This window comes from Chenopodium album, chromosome 22 (assembly GCF_948465745.1).
Source record: "Chenopodium album chromosome 22, dcCheAlbu1.1, whole genome shotgun sequence".
Taxonomy (NCBI): Eukaryota; Viridiplantae; Streptophyta; class Magnoliopsida; order Caryophyllales; family Amaranthaceae; genus Chenopodium; species Chenopodium album.
In genome coordinates this window covers 10,448,107-10,471,067 of record NC_137855.1, presented here as the reverse complement: position 1 = coordinate 10,471,067, position 22,961 = coordinate 10,448,107, and the positions used below count along the sequence as shown (strand labels likewise).

General features: G+C 35.1%; 2 protein-coding genes and 1 pseudogene across 2 annotated transcripts; 1 reads left to right on the top strand and 2 right to left on the bottom strand.

Moving 5' to 3' along the window:
• Positions 1-5,511: 5,511 nt before the first annotated feature.
• On the bottom strand, positions 5,512-6,726 carry LOC145603934 (inactive protein RESTRICTED TEV MOVEMENT 1-like). The gene is made up of 2 exons (XM_081659900.1): positions 6,562-6,726; positions 5,512-5,874 (listed from the first exon to the last, which is right to left on the bottom strand). Exons 1-2 carry the CDS (start codon positions 6,724-6,726, stop codon positions 5,512-5,514), a joined length of 528 nt encoding a protein of 175 aa, XP_081516026.1.
• A 2,150-nt stretch (positions 6,727-8,876) lies between these two features.
• On the bottom strand, positions 8,877-9,596 carry LOC145603933 (secreted RxLR effector protein 161 pseudogene; annotated as a pseudogene).
• A 4,841-nt stretch (positions 9,597-14,437) lies between these two features.
• LOC145603931 (agamous-like MADS-box protein AGL62) lies at positions 14,438-15,034 on the top strand. The gene has a single exon (XM_081659899.1). It carries the CDS (start codon positions 14,438-14,440, stop codon positions 15,032-15,034), a length of 597 nt encoding a protein of 198 aa, XP_081516025.1.
• Positions 15,035-22,961: the final 7,927 nt, after the last annotated feature.

The window sequence follows — 22,961 nt, the reverse complement described above, 5'->3', positions numbered from 1 at the left end:
GAAGTCTATGCATCTTCCAAAATTGCAAATAAATGTAACGGAGGTAGTATTTGCTTATTTAACTACTCAACTGCTATTTGTCGCTCCCATTTTACCAGGTAACGCTCCCTTTTTTAGTTGAATGGACCACTATGCCCTTTATGCAATTTGTGTTATAAAAAGGACCTTGTTCCCCATTTGGACACAATACATGAAACGGTCCCCTTACTTCACGACATTGTTGTCCCGAGCTTCCCAAAATTGGTCCCCACGACCCAAATCGGTCCCCACGACCACTTAAATTTTCTATTTTCAAAAATCGTTAAATTTGCCGACGGGTCTTGGGTCATGGACGACGAGTGGAACATACGTACGCCGGAGAATGCGTCGGATCATTCTGTAAGTTTTTTTTTTTTTTTTATTTTCTGTAATTAGGACATCCGCCTAAAATTTCCGGATGTCCTAGGTACATCCGCCTAAAATTTCCGAATGTTCCTACCTAGGGACATCCGGAAATTTTAGGCGGATGTCCCTATAATTTTTTTTTTTTTTTTTTTTTTTTTTTTTTTTTTTTAAGTAAGTTTATTAATTTTGTTTTTTATGTTTTTTTTTTTTGTCGTGGTCTTGTGATTATTGTTGTGATTTAGTATTTGATAATTAATATAATTTTGTTGTATTAATATGATTATTAGTGTCAATGGATGGGATCAAGCATATCAATTGAGAAGGGACATGTGGGATGCATTAGTTAGGTAGTTTGTAATGTACATTCACTAACTTTGAACATTTGTAAGAAAATTTTATATGTATTTGCTTTTAATCTAACAATCTAACATGATATGCAACAAAACATCAAATATAAAATCAAATAAGTCTCCAGTTTATACATTACATTTTTAAAAATAAAATACAAATAAGTTCATAACATAACAAAAATAAAACCGTCTCTAACAGAATATCTAATCAAAATAATCTAAAGTCCCATTTTTGACTTCCAATCGAATACAAGTTGCTCAGTCATTGTTCGAGTCTCACTTGACATTTCAGGATACTCAGCTAGTGCTCTTTGGTGAATCTCCATGGACCGACCCATCCACTGCAAATAAAACAATAACATATTATAACACAAAAATTAATCTAAAGTCATTGTTAATATAATAATAAGCATTAATACTTACGTAATCAGTGTTAGTCCGCTCAGGCAGGCTGCTTGTAACTCCTGGACCTGGAGATACCCGCGGTTGAGAAAACCTGTACAGCCACTGCATGTAACCAGGCGCAACCGAAGGAGCTGCAGCACTAAGCCTGGGTAGGGCACCTAAAACAACACTCTGAGATACCCCAGGGACAAACCGGTTCCACATCACAGCTGTCATCTCCGTCGGGAAATCTACCCGATACATCTTCAAGTTAGTCGGCCTCCTGGCCTTCTCTGGCCTGATGATCTCGCGGGGAATGCCTTGCACGAAACCAAGCTGGCGGACCGCTCTATCAGGCATGTACGGCTCAATGATGTGACGGTACTGGATGCAGCCAATGAATAAAGTGGGGGGCACTCGTAATGCAGGATCAACTCCGTACGGTAGCCAGTTCACCTCACGGTCAGTAAGCGCATCAATTCTAGTACGAAAAGCTAACAGGCGCTCCAGGTTCTTGCTAGGACATCCCGCTCCTACATCCCAAGCAGACGCACGAGGCATTTGAAGGTCCCGGGTCAAGGTACCTTGCTGTGGCCGAAAGCACGGAAAGTACTCGTAAATCCACGCTTGCAGAAGCGTGAGACAACCAGCAATCGAATCAGCACCTTTCCGTGATGCTGTGCCCAGTTGCCGATACAAGTAGGCCAGTGCAGCTGTTCCCCAAGCGTACTCGTTAATAGGGACATCCGTGTGACATAGCTCGTGGAGGAAGGAAGGATGCGTACGGTTACCACTCTTGTCTACAAACAGTGTACCTCCAAGCACTAACCACAAGTATGCAACAAGCTGCTCACTAAAATCTCGGTCGACCGCCAATGTCGACTCAAAAATCTTATCAGTCAACACCCCACTACCCTGCCAAATGGTCTTTGTGCCGCAAACCTCAGAAAGTTCATCTAGAGTCATATCCATGGTGACTGAGCACTCGTCCCGTAACACGTCCGTGATAGGAGTAGTGGCCACCATATTGCCTGCAACCCGTAACCCAAGTATGTTGTGCACGTCGTGCAGCAAGATCGTAATCTCCCCAAATGGCATGTGAAAGGTGTTCGTATCTGGCTGCCACCTCTCAACAAAAGCAGAAATCAACGGCCAATCAAGTCTCTTAAACATCAGGCCGGGCAAGTGAGACAACCAACTAGCATCAATCTCCGCAATGTCCTCCCCAGATTGACGGCCTCGCCAAGTACACAAGTCAGAACATAACTTTGTCCTACTCAAACAGCGTAAAACACTACGCTCCTGCTCCATCCAGATATACCGTGCCACGTGACCGCCAAAACTAGGGATAACTGACCCATCCTCAGGCCCACCCGGCATCGGTTCCTGCACTAACCATGTCTCTGCAGAGCTGGGAGTAGGCTGACTCGACCCACTGCCTACAAATCTCCCAAACTGACCCCTATATACCGTATGGAAATCCTGAGGGTCCTGTTCTTCATCCTGGTCACCAGCATGACTACCCGAACATTCGTCTTCCTCGTCAGATATGGGTGCTCCAGTTGCAGAGTACAAGGGCCGACTACTGCCAGACTGTTGGTCTCCCGACCAACCACTAGTAGACCCGTATTGCTGCTGCTCGGGCTGAACCGGTGAAGATCGAGTTGTCTGTCTCCTAACAGACGCATTCAGACGTCGTGATATTGCATGTCGAGCACCAGAACCCTCGATCTACATAAAATTAAAAAATAATCCGATTTTAGTAATAACAATAACCATAATAACCGTAATAACAAAAACAACAATAATAATAACAACAATAATAATAACAACAACAAAAATAATAATAATAATAATAATAATAACAACAACAATAATAACAATAATAATAATAATAATAATAATAATAGTAATAATAATAATAACAACAATAATAATAACAACAACAAAAATAATAATAATAATAATAATAATAATAATAATAATAATAATAATAATAATAATAATATTAATAATAATAATAACAACAATAACAACAATAACAACAATAATAATAAAAATAATAATAATAATAATAATAATAATAATAACAACAATAATAATAACAACATTAATAATAATACTAACCATAATTTCCGAAAAAAACAATAATAATAACAACAAAAATTACAAAATCCAAAACAAAAAAAAAAAAATTAACAACAACAACAATAACCTTAACATTAATAATAAACACCTAAAATCAACAAAATAATAAAAATTAACATATTTTTAAAAATATAATAAGCACAATAATAACAACAACAATAATACTAACACCAACAATAATCACCAATCATCAAAAAAAATAAAATTAACAATTTTTATCAACGGGCCAACAAAAAAAAACAAAAAAAAAAAAAAAAAAAAAAAAACAAAATTGGAACTTCCGCCCAGAATTTCCGGAAGTTCCATGGAGGATCCGCCTGGAATTTCCGGATCCTCCATGGAACATCCGGAAATTCTGGGCGGATGTCACACTTCCGCCCAGAATTTCCGGATGTTCCATGGAGGATCCGGAAATTCCAGGCGGATCCTCCATGGAACTTCCGGAAATTTTAGGCGGAAGTTCCTGGATCCGAAAATAAAAAAAAAAAAAAAATTACCTCGTCACCGTCGCCGACGCCACTGCCACCGCCGCCGCCGAGGGTCCTCCCTCCGAATCTCAGCCTAATCCGCCTCGAATCACCCATTTTCTTTTGTGTTTATGATGATTGTTGTTTTTTTAAAAAATTAAGAACAATTTTGGAATTTTTTTTTTTTGAAACAAAAAAATATTTTAGAGAGTTAGAGAGTAAGAGAGTTGGAGAGTAAGAGAGTTAGAGAGAGAAGTAAAGAAGTGAGAAATGTTGGTCGGGAAGGAAAAAACCCGTATTTATATATTAGGGGTAAAATTGAAAGTTCAAGAAAAAAAGGGAGCGTTACCCGGTAAAATGGGAGCGACAAATAACAACCCCCTTTAACTATCATACTGGAGTATTTCTTAAAGTAGAAACAAATTATTTGTGGACATAGACCTTTGAAATAAGTAGCTTGGCTGCTTGGGGACTAGTTTCTAACTCATTGTTACCGGTAAATTGAGAAGGAAGCAAATGGGTACGTGGACGACAAGTAGAGGAGACGACGGTGGTGGTGTTTGTGATTTAGGAAGGCAGAAGAATGAAGGAATATGGAATTGAAAGAAGGGAAGGAGGCGGGGAAACCAACAGAATTGGCAAATCCCTAAGGAGCGTGCTCTACACTTGTAATGCTTAGCACATACTCTTTAAGATGGAACTCCCTCAGTGGCTTTGTGCCGTTTATATAGTGTTGTTTTTTTTTTTTTTTTTTTTTTTTTTTTTTTTTTTAATTTTATAAATTGAGGAGTTACAATCTATTTAATTTTTAAAAACAAGTTTATTTGCTAAGAATTAATTTTTTTCAAACCGGTAGGTTTTTTTTAATATCAAATCATTACTTTATAATGAAAAGACGTACGTCAAGTGAAAAAGAAATTTCGATCTAATTAACAAAAAAAAAAAAAAAAAAAAAGTCTTAGGGAACAATGAGTTTGTTTTAACTTAGTAGCATTTTTGTTTTATTCATTCATTTAGTATTAAATTGATATAATAAATTCAAACAACCACTAATACAAATATGGTAATGAAAGATAGATAGAGAATGGTGAGGGTATTATTAAACGTGCCATTAAGGCAAACAAAACATGTAAGTCTTATCACTGTTACGTTAGGATGGATATTGAGACTGGCAAAACCGCCCACAATTCTCTTTTCCTCAAATCCAGCGGCCAACACAAAACAAACGAGGAATAATCGTGCCATTAAGAGGGTGTGGAAGGGAAGGGAGAGAAACTGAAAAAGAAAGGACCAAAAAACTTGTGAATGTTGTATAGTATGCACTACACTTACTTTAGCGTATATTCAGTATTCTAGTAGTCCGTGCAACGTGGCATCATCCTATCTTTGTATGTATTAATCAATTGAAAAAGTATTCCGTGATAAATCTTTAAGAAGCAAATGAAAGAAGCAAGTGTGGTAATTAATATCGATGCTCGTACCACAAATATTTTTATCCTTATTTTTGTCACGATTGAAATACAAAACTATTTGTTTCACATTATATTTTCTTTTGTGTAATTAAACATTTGATACTTTATTTGTAAGTTTGAAAACATTGTAGGTTAAAAGAAAAAATAAAAAATTGACTATATTAATTTGCTTAAAATTGGTCAAATTGATTAAATGGATAAATTTAATCTTATTCTATCAGAATTTTAGCGCCATAACACAATCACACAAATGTTTAGCATAAGAACAATAAAACTCTTTGAAATTACTAGTTGTCTCAAAACTAGCTAGACATGGGCCTTAGTTTCAAAGTCGTATGAGAAGGATTGAATCATTGGCTGGCTTGAAACACTCTCCAATGGTTCTTCTGCCTTCGGAGTTGTCGTTGTCGAAGGAGCTACAAACTCCGTAGCTGGTTTGAAATAGACCCCAATGGAGTTGATACGATCAGAGTCACAAGTTCCATGAAATCCGCCGAATTGATTGAACCCTCCTAGATCATACCAAAACCATTGCTTATCATCGGATTCTGATGCTTTTCCGAATAAGTAGGTTATCTTGTTTGTTGAAAGTGTTAGCTCTTCTACGCCCGAATCGCTGTACCAACCTCGTACCATAGTTATGTACTCATTTGGATAGTCCAACTTAACCTGTATGAACATAACAAAATCCAATGATTATATTGAACATAAATTCTTAACGTTTTTTTTTTTTTAAAACTAAAAAAAATACATGTTTTTTTCCCCTTTTTAAGTGAGTTAAATCCATCTCAGTATTCAATAAGCCTTCAAAAATGGTAAAGAGGTTTAAGAATTTAGAGTTTTGACACAAATTTTCAACAATCTTGATCGAGTCCTAGGGGCTTGTTTGATATTCTTTTTTGTTTTAATTTTTCAGATTTTTTGAAAAAAAAAATCACTGTTTCGTTGTTAGCTTTCAATATTATCATAATCTTTATAAGTTTGATGAATATTTGATTCATTATATGACATATCTCATATGATTTTGAAAAGCAAAATAACATAAAATCACAACAAAGCCAAACAAATCCTTAGCTCGTAAATAAATTTGTTACTACCTCCGTTAAATGTTATTTGCAACTTTACAATATTTTATATCTCACAAATAATACCCCAAAGTTGCACATAACATTTAACGGAGGTAGTATAATATATATTTATTTTTGTTCATGAAGGGTTAGTTTAGGTTAATTAATCCAAGTTAGTTTTCCTCTAGATAAATAAATGTCATGAATATGATAAAAGAAATAATTAGGCTATAGAAAGAGATCGAACTGCGCAAAATCCAGATCCAACGAACTCCGGGTTGCCGAAAACCTCAGACAACTTCAACCTCCCATTGTCATCTTCATCAATGTACTGAAACTGAAGTGAGTTAATCTTTTGAGGTTCGTACGAGACGATGAATTGAACAATGGCACGACAACCTTTAAGGTCCCATACTTTCCCTTCCTTTTTGCCGTATGGTCCAACTTTGTTCATTACTTTTGACGTTTTCATGTTCATCATATAATATAACTCGTTAGATTCTTGAACCCTAGAAGAGCTTAGGTTTTTCTATTACGAAAGATGGAATATGATGGATGGGTGAATATTTTTAAACCCCTAGTGTTGTATTTATAGACAAATTGGTGGGCTTTTAGATTGGGTTGGTTGAGGAATTAACTCTTTGTGTTAATGAATTTTCGGCCCAACTTGCAATTTTGAATAATCTTAATCTTTACCTATATAAGAATTTAACGTTTTTTATTTTCAACTTTTATCCATTAGAATTTGTTATATACTTATATACACCGGGTGTACCGCACACCCAACTAAACAAAGGTTAGTGTTTGCTTTTCGTTTGATGATTAAATTAAAAAAAACAATCATAAATTAAAATAATCATGGGTGTACGATACACCCGGGTGTATATAACAAGATCTCTTTATCCATAGCGCTAAAATAATAAACATAACGGAATATGTCTTTTATTTTTGTTTTTTGCTTTTAATTTATGTTGAATTAGATTTTTTTTTTTTATTTTTTATTTTTTATTTGTTACTGTAAGGAAAGATTAGATAGTTTTGTAAGGGTATTTTTGTTAAGAGAATTTTTCCAACCAAAGATCGAGGGAGTGTTCTCTTTAAAGATTAACATAGATCGTGGAATTATGCATGTCTTGCAAGTATGCATGTTTACCTTATTTTTCCAACATTACTGAGTTGTAGTTTGATTTAATAATGTCAACTATTGGCTTCAAAAAATTTGTTGTTTGGATAACTTTTTATTAGATTTGATTATGTACTCCTTCAGTATTTTATTACTTGCTCCATTTCTTCATTCGCAGAGTTTAGTAGAAATAGTAAAATCTTAAGGAAGTAGGTGTTGGGGAATATGTGTATGATCAAGGGTCACAAAAATAGCAAATAATTGAACCGGAAAACTTCGAGGCGTGAACGGGATCACTTTCCCAAAAGTATAATTCCGACCCTATACTACAACCGGGTTTACACGGAAATTTACTAAGGAGATACAACGAAGAACAATTGTAATTACAAGTAGGATAATTACAATTCTATGTATAAAGCTTGTGTAATTATGATGATGAAAGATAAGATTGCAAAGGTTTTCAAGAAAAATATATTCTGATTATTTTTCTTTCTCCCAACATATGTTTATTAAAACATATATATATTAGAGCAATGTTACAGCCAAAAGCCACGAAGAACCGAAAAAATTCCCAGCAAAACTGACTGAAAACCGTCAGTTTTACTTCCTCTCTGACGCGCGCCCGGTTGGGCCGACCACCGCCCGATCGGGCGGTTTTCAGCAATTATTCCAGCGTCCTCTCACGCCCGGTCGGGCGGTGGAGACGAATGAAAAACACCAGCCTCGCGCCCGGTCGGGCGAGCACCACCCTGGTCGGGCGAGCACCACCCTGACCGGGCGGCTGATCGGGCGGCGTACAGAGGCAGCGAAGCTCGTGTTCTTCTTCTTTATCAATCTTAAACAAGATCAATTGCTTTAATATTCTTTATTAATTAAATTACAACACCATAGCCTAAGTAATTTAATTATTACTTGAAATTAGTCTATAATTCTCAAAATTAATCAACAATCCTCCCCCATTTTGAGAATTAAACTAGACAAGCAAAACATCATCATCACAAAACAATCTTATGCATAAATGAAAGTGTACATAGACTTGAACTCCCACTTAGTGAAATATACAATTCAAGAATCCGTATCGATTTGGTATCGTAAAACGTTTGAACCAAAAGCAACACATTTGGAAACTCAAAGATATTACACACACAAGATTAAATACTTAAATACATATTAGCTTGACACTATAAGCCATGTGTCCCTATCTATTCATAAGTACATCAAAGCTACACCCTAAATAGCTTCTTGAAGCGGCAAAACCTCGTACTTATATAGGTAGAGTTCCAACATGCTCCTGTGACAAAGCACTTTTATCAGGAATTCTATTAAGTTAAAAACAACCTCCTTTCATCACAGAAAAATCGGAACTTTACCTTGGATGAGTAAACAAGTTCCCAATCAACAATTAAGAGAATTAATCTCATTGAACTTAAGACCCAACGTCTTATTGGGTGTTAAGTTGAGATTCTCCTAATTGTGATTATTTAGGGTTCCAATCCCAAACCGATTGCCATCCTTCTATTAACATCTCTAGCCAATGCCTTTGTAAAACAGTCAGCGAGATTTAGATCCATTCGAACATAATCAATAGTGATCATCACACTATCCTTGATTAGTCCTTGGATGTAACTATGCCGTACTCCAATGTGCCTTGACTTACCATTATAAACTTGGCTATAAGCCCTTGCCAAGGTAGCATTGTTATCACAATGTATCACTATTGGTGATATCGGTTTTGGCAACAAAGGAATTTCATACATGAGATCCTTTAACCATTCGGCTTTTTTACCAGCCGAATGCAAAGCAATGAACTCCGATGTCATTGTGGAGTCCGCAATGCAAGTTTGCTTCTTAGAAGCCCATGAAATGGCACCTCCCCCATATCGGAAAACCCATCCACTTGTGGAGGAATGATCTTTGTTAGAGATCCAACTTGCATCCGAATATCCTTCTACAACCGATGGATATCCACTAAAAGACAAACCATACTCCTTGGTTTTCTTCAAGTACTTCAACACGCGTCGAACGGCTTGCCAATGTAGCATACTAGGCTTGCTAGTGTAACTGCTCAGTTGACCAACTGCATAAGCAATATCCGGTCTTGTACTTGTCATGGCATACATCAAACAACCTATTACTCTAGCATATTCAAGTTGTGCAACCGCATAACCTTCATTAGGTATCAACTTAATGCTAGGATCCATAGGTGTTGAATAAAGAGAAGTAGTGTCTTCACTCACATTGAATTTCTTGAGCACTTTCTCAATATAATGAGATTGTGACAAGATCAACTTTCCTTTTTCCCTCTTTATCCTTATGCCCAAGATGACATCCGCTTCTCCCATGTCTTTCATGGAAAACTTTGAACTAAGGAATGACTTTGTCTTTTTAACTTGTGACAAATCCGTTCCAAAGATCAACATGTCATCTACATATAGACAAATTATGACACCTTGACCGTTGTCATCAAATTTGCTATAAATACACTTGTCTGAATTATTCAGCTTAAATCCATTAGACAACACAACCTCATCAAACTTTTGATGCCATTGCTTAGGTGCTTGCTTTAGCCCATATAAAGATTTAATCAACTTGCAAACCTTTTTCTTCTTGACCTTCCACAACAAACCCTTCCGGTTGTCGCATGTAAACTTCTTCCTCTAGATCTCTATTCAAGAATGCTGTCTTGACATCCATTTGATGGATCACAAGATTATGGATTGCCGCAAGTGCAATCAATAACCTTATAGTTGAGATTCTAGCAACGGGTGCATATGTATCAAAATAATCGATACCAGGTTTTTGCGTAAAACCTTGTGCCACTAACCGGGCTTTGAACTTTTCAACCGTTCCATCAATCCTCAATTTCTTCTTGAAGATCCATTTACACCCAATTGGTTTACATTTTGGTGGTAAATTAGCTAAAACCCAAGTATTGTTTCCCATGATGGATTCCATCTCATCATTAATAGCTTCCTTCCAAAATGGAGCATCACGAGACCTCATAGCCTCATCATAGGTTAAAGGATCATCTTCCACATTAAAAATTTATGGGAATTTTGTCGAAACAGATTCCCTTGATCCTTCAACTAAGTACACATGAAAGTCCGGGCCAAAAGATTTTTCTTTCCTTGCCCTCTTACTTCTCCTAGGTTGTGATGATGATGTAGATGCCTCTTCTAAATGAGTTTGGTCATCCACTTCTTGATCAATGACAACTTGATCAAAACTTTGAGCATTGGTATTTGGAGTTATATCCTTTGGTCTAGGAATTGATGAAAAACGATTTTCATCAAACAATGCATCCCTTGACTCAATGGTGGTATGTACCGACCAAAAGTCATTTTGCTCTATTACATAGAACCTATAGGATTTGCTATGATCCGCATATCCTATAAAAATGCATTCAACTCCTCTTTTACCTAACTTTTTGCGTTTAGGTTCCGGCACTTTTACAATTGCCCTAAAACCCCTAACTTTGAGATGACTCCAGTTTGGTTTCCTTTTATACCATAGCTCATATGGGGTTACATCTTTCCCTTTCATGGGAACACGATTTAACACATAACAAGCCGTTAAAACGGCTTCACCCCAAAAACCATCACTTAAACCTGAATATGACAACATAGAATTTACCATTTCTTCTAGTGTCCTATTCTTCCTTTCCGCTACACCATTTTGTTGTGGTGTATATGCCGCGGTAGTTTCATGTACTAAACCTAAAGATTGGAAATAACTTGGATCATAGTATTCACCTCCTTTATCGGTTCTTAACTTTTTAATCTTTTCATTGGTTTGCAATTCTACTTCACTTTTGTAAGTTCTAAATTTATCAAGGGATTCATCTTTAGAGAATAACAAATAAATGTAACAAAACCTTGAAATAATCATCAATAAAAGTTACCAAATATTTTATATTCCCTAAAGAAGGTGTGTTGTGAAAATCACACAAGTCACTATGCACTAATTCAAGCAATGAATTATTTTTCTCAACAACTTGAGGAAATGGTTTCCTTGTGATTTTGGTTAACATGCATGTCCTACACTTCTCTATTCTTGGATCAAAAACAGGTATCATATCATGCTTTGACATAAAATACAATTTTTTATAATTAACATGTCCAAGCCGCAAATGCCATAGAGAAGAATTATCATTAACAACATACACAACATCATTCAAAGTATTTAAAATACTTAATTCAAACATACCATTACACAAATAACCAAGTCCTTCAAATTGACCTCCTTTAGACAAAATAAATTTATCTGACTCAAACACCATCTTAAAACCTAATCGATTCAAGACCGCACCGGATACAAGATTTCTCCTAAGTTCGGGTGAATACAACACATCTCTTAAAATAAGAGATTTTCCCGAACTAAAGACTAGCTCCACTTGTCCTTTGCCAAGCACCTTAGCTGTAGAGTCATTGCCCATATAGAGAATTTCTCCACCATCAACCTCCAAGAAGGTCTTGAACAATGATCTATCCTTGCACACATGCCTCGATGCGCCCGAATCGATATACCACGAACAATCAGCCTGTACACAATTGATTTCAGAAATCATACACACATAATCCATAAATGAATTAAATGAAATTTGTGCACAAGATTTACCTTAGCTTGTTTGTCTTGGGATTGGCTAGCATTGCCATTCCCATCTTGAGCCTTCTTCTTGCTCATTTTCTTCTTCCAGATTGTGCAATCTTTCTTGAAGTGTCCGGGTTTTCCACAAACCCAACAAGCACGTGACTTTGAACCATCACCACTTTCTTTAGGCTTCTTGCCTTTATTTTTGTTTGAGTCATTACCCCTTTTTCTTACATTTTGTTTGGCATTCTCCACTACATTTACCGTAGTAGAACTAGGATTTCCATCCTTATTACCCTCTTGCACCCGGATTTCTTCCTCAATCCGAATGTGAGAAGCCAAACTCTCAAGGTTAACATCATCCTTTCTATGCTTTAAACCACTTTTAAAGTCTTTCCAAGAAAAGGGCAATTTGTCTATTATTGATGACACTACAAAAGTCTCATCAAGAACTATGTTATGTTGTTTAAGACTTCCTAATACTCTTTGTACTTCATGAAACTGTTCCATAATTGGCCTACTTTCAACAAACATATAATTGTTAAATTTACTAACAAGAAATTTCTTGCTAGAAGCATCTTCAGCCATATACTTAGCCTCTAATTCATCCCATAAAGACTTAGCAGAATCATTAAACTGATAAATATCAAAGAGTTCAGTAGACATACCATTGAGAATATGGCCACAACAAATATAATTGTCCTTTTCCCACTTGTTGCGTTTCCTTGTATCATCCAAAGTTTCCTCCTCCTTCTCCTCGGGTTTCGGAGTTGCAAGAACATAAGCCACCCCAATAGTAGTCAAGAAGAAATGCATCTTTTTCTGCCATCTTCGAAAATCAACACCCTCGAATTTGTCCAACTTTTGAATGTTGGTCATCAATTCCTTAACATTTTCCATCTTTGTAATTATACTTTTGGATTGTTGGGGAATATGTGTATGATCAAGGGTCACAAAAATAGCAAACAATTGAACCGGAAAACTTCGAGGCGTGAACGGGATCACTTTCCCCAAAGTATAATTCCGACCCTATACTACAACCGGGTTTACACGGAAATTTACTAAGGAGATACAACGAAGAACAATTGTAATTACAAGTAGGATAATTACAATTCAATGTATAAAGCTTGTGTAATTATGATGATGAAAGATAAGATTGCAAAGGTTTTCAAGAAAAATATATTCTGATTATTTTTCTTCCTCCCAACATATGTTTATTAAAACATATATATATTAGAGCAATGTTACAGCCAAAAGCCACGAAGAACCGAAAAAATTCCCAGCAAAACTGACTGAAAACCGTCAGTTTCACTTCCTCTCTGACGCGCGCCCGGTCGGGCCGACCACCGCCCGATCGGGCGGTTTTCAGCAATTATTCCAGCGTCCTCTCGCGCCCGGTCGGGCGGTGGTGGCCCGATCGGGCGGTGGAGACGAATGAAAAACACCAGCCTCGCGCCCGGTCGGGCGAGCACCACTCTGACCGGGCGGCTGATCGGGCGGCGTACAGAGGCAGCGAAGCTCGTGTTCTTCTTCTTTATCAATCTTAAACAAGATCAATTGCTTTAATATTCTTTATTAATTAAATTACAACACCATAGCCTAAGTAATTTAATTATTACTTGAAATTAGTCTATAATTCTCAAAATTAATCAACAGTAGGGTTGGTAAAAGAGTGAAGCCAAGTACTATCGTTGATAGGATAAATAATTTGAAATTGTTTAAGTATGATAGTTGATAGGTAAAGTATGATAATTTTAGAAAAGAAAAACGGAGCAAATAATAAAATACTGTCGTAATAGAAAGGTGGTGTAAGTAATAAAATACAGAGGGAGTACCACTTGATTTTTATTTTTTAAACCTAATTGTTTCCCTTTTACCAACTTTTGTAAATTTTATGATGTCATACAAAGTACGAGTATTGATTTTGTGATTAATTGAACATTATGAAGTATAACATCTGTTTTTGGATTCATTTAGAACGGTATTTAGCTTTAATTTTGAGATGCATAGGTTAGTTTCTTTAACTGATTATTATTATTATTATTATTATTATTATTAGGTAGAAACTCCAATAACACAATAAAAAGAAAAACAAAGCAGAAAGAAGAAAAAACACAAAACCACAAAGCAAAGCAAGAAACACCCTAAACTAAAAATCTTTTTACTCGTTCGTATAAGGGAATATCTTTCCAAACCCACACGCTCCCTCAATCCCTCCAATAATAACAAAACCTTTTTTTTTTTTCTTTTTTTTTATTTTGTTTGCCGTCAAAAAAAAAAAAAAAAAAAAAAAACTTTCTTTTTTTTTCACCCCACTTTCTCTCTCCTCAATTTATTTCTATAAATACAGCAACATAACCCACCGCTCCCTCCTCATTACACCTTTCTAAAATTCACCGCCATAAACTACCTTCATTAATTGTATCGATCGAACCCTAAATTTGTTTCAACAATGGAAGATCAAACCCTAAATTTTGCCGAAGATTTCTTAATCGAGCCGATCACGACGAAGAAAAAAGCCGGAGGAAAGCAGAGGATTAACGAATGGAAGCCTATCATCAGCAAAACAAGCAGACAAGTTACGTTTACGAAGCGGCGAGGCGGGTTGTTTAAGAAGGCTGCTGAGTTATGTTCTTTAACCGGTTCCGAGATTGCCGTCATCACTTTCTCCGGCGCTGGGAAGCTCTACTCGTTCGGTCACCCGAATGCCGACACGATCGTTAATCGCTACATTAATTATACGGCGGGAATAAATGGCGGTAATGAGAATGAGAATAATTACTTTGGTACGGGTGTTGTACCTTCTGAGCAGTATAAGAGGGTTTTGAGTAATATTGAGGTTGAGAAGAAATGGACCAATGGGAGTAGTCCACGTGGTGATAATTGCGAGGTCGGGTTTTGGTGGGACAAGCCCATTGATAATTTAGGGCTTTCGGAGCTTGAGCAATTGAAGGTTTCTCTTGAGGGTTTACGTGATCAAGTTTCTTCTAGGGTTAATTCGATTAATAATATTATTAATTGTTCTTCGAATTTGACTAATCAAGATTAGGGTTTTATGTAAGGTTACTAGTAGTATTAGATATTTAGTGTTACAGTATTCTATAGTATCTCAGTTTTAATCGATCAATTTAAAGTACTTTAAATTTGATCTAATTTTGTAACCTCGGCCATGAGATACAATTTGTTTTTGATCATTCGTTCTATGGTTGCGACGATATAATTTGTCGAGTAATCGTTTGATTTATCATCGATGTATCTTTGATTTTTGAGTAATTGATTGATGTTTCTATTGATACTTTTTTGAATGTGAGTACAACGGTATATCGATCAGTTTAGTACTTATTCTTGCATTTTGGTTTAAGATTAGCATATGTCTTTGGTTCAGCAATAATGATAAATGTTGATACAGTAGCTTGTGTTCAGTTTTAATTAGTGGTCTGAATTAATACAACAGATGAATAATTTGCTGTTTTTTTTTTTTTTTTATTTTTTATTTTCGGACATATTTACACTGCCTTGTAGTTTTTCTTAATTTTATTTTTTGGGTTGAAATTTTTGTAGGTTTGTATTCTGCCGCCATTAGTTTTGTGTTCTGCGCCGTCATAGATTTATGTAGATCTTTTTTGTTGGAATTTTTGTAAAAAGTATAATTAAAAAGATCGTGTAATAAGGGGCGGTGTAATAAGGGGTTGTGTAATTACAAATGTTCAAGTGCGGAGAATCCTAATTCATTGCCAATTAATAAGGGGTGTTAATTAATTTATGGTCTACAGATTAAGCTATTTTATACTTGTAATTACTAATTAGTCTTAAACCTGTGTGATGCACGGTTGCTTATTGTATTGTAATTTTTTATTTTAAAAACATAAACATCAATAAAATAATGTGGAATCTCAACATTACATAATGAGTAAATATATATATATATATATTTTTTAATATATAAACATCATTACTATCGTATCTTATAGTAACAGGCAATATTATAAAAATAGTGTTATACTGTTACGTTAGCATTTTTAATGTACAATATTCTTAAAAGTTAGTCAATTTTGAAAAATTTATCATATATAATAGTTACAAACTTACAATATATAAATGTTGTTCGGCAATTTATAAGGAAATCTTGTACTGCACAATACAATATATATAAATATAACTAAATAAGGACTACAAATTTATTTTTCTAATTCATTGTTTTGCAATATACATAAAATAGAAGAAACATGCTTATTTGAACTTGACTCACTATTAGTCATTTGGTCTACAATTACCTTTCTGCAAATCAAACATAGTACTTCTTTTAAATGCAGAAAACAAATTTTAATAATACATAAGCGAAACTGTAAATGTGAATGCATAGTGAATTGGAATTAGAAAGATATTTACTACTTTCAGCGGTGGGTTTATGAACAATTAACTTCCTTTGAGATAAAACGCTGAATTTGTTTTCATAATTTATTTTTGATGAAAAAAAAAATAATTTCTAAGGGTCTGTTCATATTTACTGAACTGAGCTGAACTGAACTGAACTGAACTGAACTAATTGGAGCTGAACTGAACTGAACTGAACTGAACTGAACTGAATTGAGCTGAAGTGAATATTTTAGGTGAGAGGGAAATTAAGAGCTGAACTGAACTGAATTGATTCGAACTGAACTGAACTGAACTGATTGGAGCTGAACTGAACTGAACTGAAATTAAGCAAATGTGAATAGGCCCTAAATAGGCGTAATTAATTTCTAAATAGGCGTGATTAGGGGATTGGGTGGAAGAGATGTATGATTTTTTTAAAAAAAAATTATGGGAATGATTACAGGATTGGGATGGAAGAAATGTATGATTTCAACTTCTTGTTTTATAATAATACTCCATAGTATTAATTTTTTTTTTTTTTTTTTTTTTTTTTTTTTTTTTGAAACACCGTAATATTAATTAGTGTTGTTTAAAGTCATATTGGTTTTTTTCCTTAAAAAAAAATTAATCAAATTGGTTTTGATGTAAGCAAATACCCTCTTTTTAATGGATACATAGACATAATTAGATTGGGCCGATACTCAAAAGTCCAAACAAATTTTAAATACTTTCCCAAAAACCCCAATATTTCTTAACGGTTTTATAGTTTCATGTTTAGGAAAGTTTTCATCAATAAAATCTATAAAATTTGCAATCACCGACTTAATTACCGTGTAGCTTGATCCTCAAGCTAACGAATCATGGACTCTCATTTCTATATAATGTAATGTAGTTAGGTTCATTATTGATTTTTCTAAATTTGTTGTTAACAAAAATTACAAAATTAAAGGCAAGTTTTTTAGAGTGCGTGAGTGAAAATATACAAAGGTTTTTAGAGTGAAAATACTTTGATTCTGCTATCAATGGGGAAGGTACGAGTCAACAACGTAGTGATCGATTGTGAGCATCATCAAGCAACAACACGAAAGCCGAAAAATTGTAAAGATATGGAGATTTTCGTTCGATATGATGAGTGGGAGCGTTGGGTTAAGTGTGACGAACAACAAGATGAAACAACTTCGTCTGCGTATGTCAAAACTAAGATAGAGTTACTAGGGAATTATAATCCCGTAGATTGTGAATCGTGCAAAAGTTTTTTATCGAATTATCTTACATCGGTTGTGTTTCACCCTAACCCTAATGAAGTGCTACAAGACATGTACGAGAAGGTTTCGAGTCTTCGACGTAGGGTTGCTAACTCGGAATTGTACGGGACTGGTGCCGTGTATGAAATTGTGAACAATATTGAGAGACATTGTATGTCACGTAACAAGGAAAGGTTGATCACTTGGGTTGATTACCGGGAGGAACAACCTCAACCACGGCGCGCAATGGAGGTGGTTAAAGAAGAAGGTTTGCCTACGGAGGGTGAGGGTTTTAGGTGTGCAATTTGTCTCGAAGGGGTTAAAATCACGGGGAAGAAGAGGAAGAGATCGAATGATGATGATCAAGAAGTGGCGCGACAAGAAGAGGAGTCGGATTGTTGTGCAAATAATCGAGTTGCAAGATTAGTGTCATGCCATCATATGTTTCACAAGACTTGTATTGATCGATGGGTTAAGGATTGCGGTCATGATACTTGTCCTCTTTGCCGGAATCAATTGCCAAACGAGTCAAGATGTAGTTGTACTTGGGAGGTGTCTAAGAAGAAGGCTTTGGATAATTCCAAGACTAATAAAACTGATTATGATATAATATGTACTTAGAAGCTCTTAAATGTATCAAGTTAAACTAAGTCGATTGTTAGTTGTAATACAATATGAGTTGTATTGTTTAAAAGCTCTCCTGATTTCATAATTAATCATGTATCAAAGGATCGTATTTCGTGAAACTAATTAAATTGTCGTTGTTATTACATTTAAGATTATTTATGTAATCTCGATTAATGTTCTTTTTTTATATACATGCATGTTATGTTCTTTTAATCATATTTTCATGTATTTTAAATCATATTTATGTCAAAATTTAAAGGCGAATCTACCTTAATAAGAAGGTTTACTATTATATATGTTGTATAAATTTTTTTTTTTTTGTGTTCTACCCGGTTCACCCTTTAGGCTAATCTGGATTCGAGATCAGATTTGGGTGGTCAGGTTCCAGTCCCTTCCCAATTATTGTTGTGGGGAATCGAACACAGGTCCTTCCTACCAAGTGTAGTCCCAATCGCCATTACGTACACCAACATTCAATTGGTTGTAGAAATTAAGTCTCAATGCAACTCTAAAAAAATGTGTAGTCTAATTTGCAAAATATGTGAACCAATGTCAGGAAAAAGACTAGATTGTGAGTACTGTATCAATAAGATAGATAAATTTACTGTAGAAGCATTAATAACAACAACATTAATTTCTCAACATTATTACTCTATAATTGACTATTGGGAAATTAACCCAATAATGAATTATAACCCAAGCATTAATTTCATCATTATAACCATACCCAATAGTCAATTAGTATAATAACGAAATTAATTCATTTACAAACAGCAACAACAACAAAAAGTAGAGTTTTAGAGGACAAATTCTCTCTCTCAAAAAAAAAAAAAAAAAAATAAAATAAAATAAAATAAAAAAACCTCTCTAGTTTAGTACTCCACTTCCGGTACTCCTTATGTCTCATATACAAAGCTTGTAATCACCAAAATTTAAAGTTTATTTTTATTTAAAGGTTTTACTTTTTGACAACATTACCCTCTTTTTTAAATTGACTGTATGCGAGTGTTATCTGAATTTTCTTGATAATTTTTTTTTTTGGATTTTTGAAAAGTCTGTTACTTGTGGTAATTAATTCTTTGATGCTATCCAAATAAATAAATAAATAATAATTCTTTGATATTTGCATAAATTGCTTCATTAGTCCATATAGCACATTCCAAATGCTTAATCGATTAATAAATAATTAGTAGTATCCCTCCGTCCCTAAATTATAAGTCTCTTTCTCTTAATTATGTGAGTAATAAATGCTAGAAAGTGGCTATATATTAAGGGATGGAGAGAGTAATGAGAATTAATGTAATCTTAATTTACAATGAAATAAGTTGTTATCTTTCAAAAAAAAAAAAAAAAAAAAAAGAAATAAGTTGTTGTTAACTTGATTGCCTAATGACAAATTATAGTTAAGGGTATATATGATCAAGATAATAAGACTTGATATCGAATTCAATTTACATCATTACTTAGTATTTTACAAACTTGGTGGCTCCTTATGCTTAAGTAACATGGATTTCAAGAATATGCTAACTGATGAGTTGTTGGATTGGGTAGCACTATCACATTAAACTTAATCATCCTTCAACAATCACCCTTTAAGCTAATTAAGATCGAGATTGCGTAGATGCTAATGACATTCCTAACTTGATATGTAATCAACTTGTTTGACAACAGCAAGAGATTGGACAGACTTTATAGAGTTGTATGCAGACCAAAAAAAGAAAAACCAAATCATCTAAGCAATCACATGAATCACACAATAGTGTGTCGCGATTGCTAGAAACAAGATGTATGGTTGGTCCGATTTATAAATTAGACCTGCAATAAAAACATGAAATCCTCTGCTAGAAAAAACTGTTTAAACAATAACATATTTAACAATTACCAACTGAAATTGCAGAAAAGATAGATTGTACTTAAAAGTACATTTCAAATTCCAAATAGTACAACAAACATAAAAGAAAAAAAAACACCAAATTAAACAAGTCTGCAGTCTTCTGCTGCTAACATAAAACAGAAATTAAAACACAAATTAAAGGATAGATAGATGCTGATATCCGAATTAAAATCCGAACCTAGAACCTGCAAGCATTGGGAGGTATTGGCTGATTGACTTCATGAAGGCAATAAGGCAGCTCGGCGAGTCTAAGCCACTCCAATCTTCTGTGCAGACTAAACCTTTCATCATTCCGATAGTCAATCTGATCAGCTTCCGGGTCTAGATATTGTAATCCATCAGGCAACTCAAACGCGCTATCAGTTGACAGTCTATCATCTTCAGTATCATCATTTGCAGCATTTTCTTCTGGAATCAGCACAGTTTCTCTAGATGTAACCTCTTCATCTTCTCCCTGTGGTTGATGTGGTTGCTGTGATCCTCCTGGCGCGTTGTCAGCCTGTCGTCTGCGCTCTCTAGCAGCTATTGCTGCTGCTGTTGGTGGTGATCGGCGAACAAAGTTTGCAATTGACATCAGACTCTCTGTATACCCAAGGATACTCATGTCTCCAGTAACATGAAGCGATCTCATTTCTCTTGTCAGCAAGTCATACCATGTTATTGTGTCTAAATCGGCGTAATTGCTGAACACAATCTTCCTGTTCTTCCACAGCACCATCTGAAGGCTGAAACTCACCACATCAGGCAGGGTGATATGCTCGCGCTTCTCCCAGTACCCTGTCGGACCATACCCCTTCAAGACCCATACATGCATACCTCTTGTATGCTGGATCATGTCATCTAAATAATACAGGGTAGGGTAATCATTGTTGGAGCCTTGATCCAAGAACCCATGACAGTGCTTTGTGTCATCAGGCAGAGGGGTTTCGATGAACTTCTCATCAACCATGTCAAATGAGAGAAGATTCGCTAAATCATATGCAAAATCACAAACAATCCAATGGTGTTTGCGTCCATTAGAGGTAGAAGGAGTACCGTAAACAACAGACTTCCTACCAGGCCCAAAGCAAAACCCGGCATCAACATGCCTCCAAGAATTAGCAGCAAGAGAGTACACCAGTACAATGGTAGTAGCAGTCACCTCAGTACGATTAAAACACACAACCTTATAATCATTTGTTACATCATCATACCCAAAACCAACATAAAAAAATCGAAAATATTTTACATCAGGAAGACAAAAGACTTCCCTAGTAGCAGGGTTAAACAGCAGAAGCACATTTTCATAGGCTTTGGTCAATTGTAACAGGAAGAGGCCGTTACAAGGGCCGTACACATAGCAATCTGTAATGATATCGCGGTGGGAAATACCAAAGCTAGGTGGTTCAGCTTCAACAGAAGGTCTGAACATAAAGGCGGTTTTCAAGGTAAGGGTATCATAGGATAGGATTGAAATGGAACATGCAGGAAAAAAAGTTGTCAACAGGGCATCAAATTCTTGACGATTTTTTGACAGTAGATGCAGACGAGTTGCATAATGAATGGTCGCAAAATCAGTTGAACGAATGATGGATAGCCAATACTTACAGACAGTACTAAGGCGAACCAATGATTTTACAGGCAACCGCGAGATTATCTCTATCAATACATCCTGTGACAATTCCATTTCCTCTGCTCAAATTGCAGAACCCTGCAAAATTATAAGAGTACATTTTGTTAAAACCAAAAAAAAAAAAATTAAAAAAAATACCGCAAAAAATAAACCAACATTGGCTTTTACCACCTACTCTTTTTTTTTATTATTATTTTATATTACAAAAGAAAAAAAAAAAAACGAAATTTTTTTTAGCACCTGCAGTCAAAAACCTTTCGTTAAATCTAACTAGAGGTGATTAAAAAAAAACCGGGTCAGGCAGGCCTTAATAAAATTTTAGTGCCGAAACCTGCAGAAAAGCGGCAGACTTCTCAGGCCAAAACGAGATTTTCGGGTTTTTTTTGTAATTGACTACATATTGTTTTTAGGCTTTTCCAAATCCGTCCTATTTTCGGGCCGGGCTAGCAGGCCGGGCCAATGTTGATCACCTCTAAATCTAATATAATTACAAATTTTCTTTGATTTTCATGGCAAAAACATGGTTTCATGAGGTTTTGGGGATCTTTTATCCCTAACAAACTCGATTTGGTGTCAAAATCGACAAAAAAATTATCAAATGTGTCTCGTTTTGTGTGTTTCACACAAATCGAAGTATTTTTAAATAAGAAAAACGAGACACTTTCGATAATTTTTTGTCAATCTCGACCTTGAATCAGACTATTTAGGGCCAAATTAAAATGACCCCAAAATTTCTAAAGACCATGTGGGTTTGACACGAAAATTTAAAAAAAAAATTATTAAAAAATTTAAAAAAAAAACCTAAAAATTAAACCATTACATTAAACGGATTTTCAAAAGGCTGGTGGTGAAAACCAATTTTTAGATTTTTTATAATTGTAAAAAAAGAAAAAAAGTGTAGATGGTAAAAGCCAATATCGTGGTTTTTTTTTTTTTTTTTTTTTTTTTTTTTTTTTTTTTTTTTTTTTACAACAAAAAATAACCAAAAAAAAAATAACAAAAAAATTAAAAATTGAAAAAATACAACAAGAACAAAATGCAGTTCTTAAAATGAGATAGATGAGAATTCTGATTGTTACCCGTGAATTGAAATTGAAGCAAATCGGTTCACAAAAGACGAATGGAGCAGACGACGGTGGTGGTGTTTAAAAATTGGAAGGAAGAAGAATGAAGGCGTATGGAATTGAGAGAAGGGAAGGAAAGGGGGAGAAACCAGCAGAATTGGCAAACCCCTGAGAGTGTG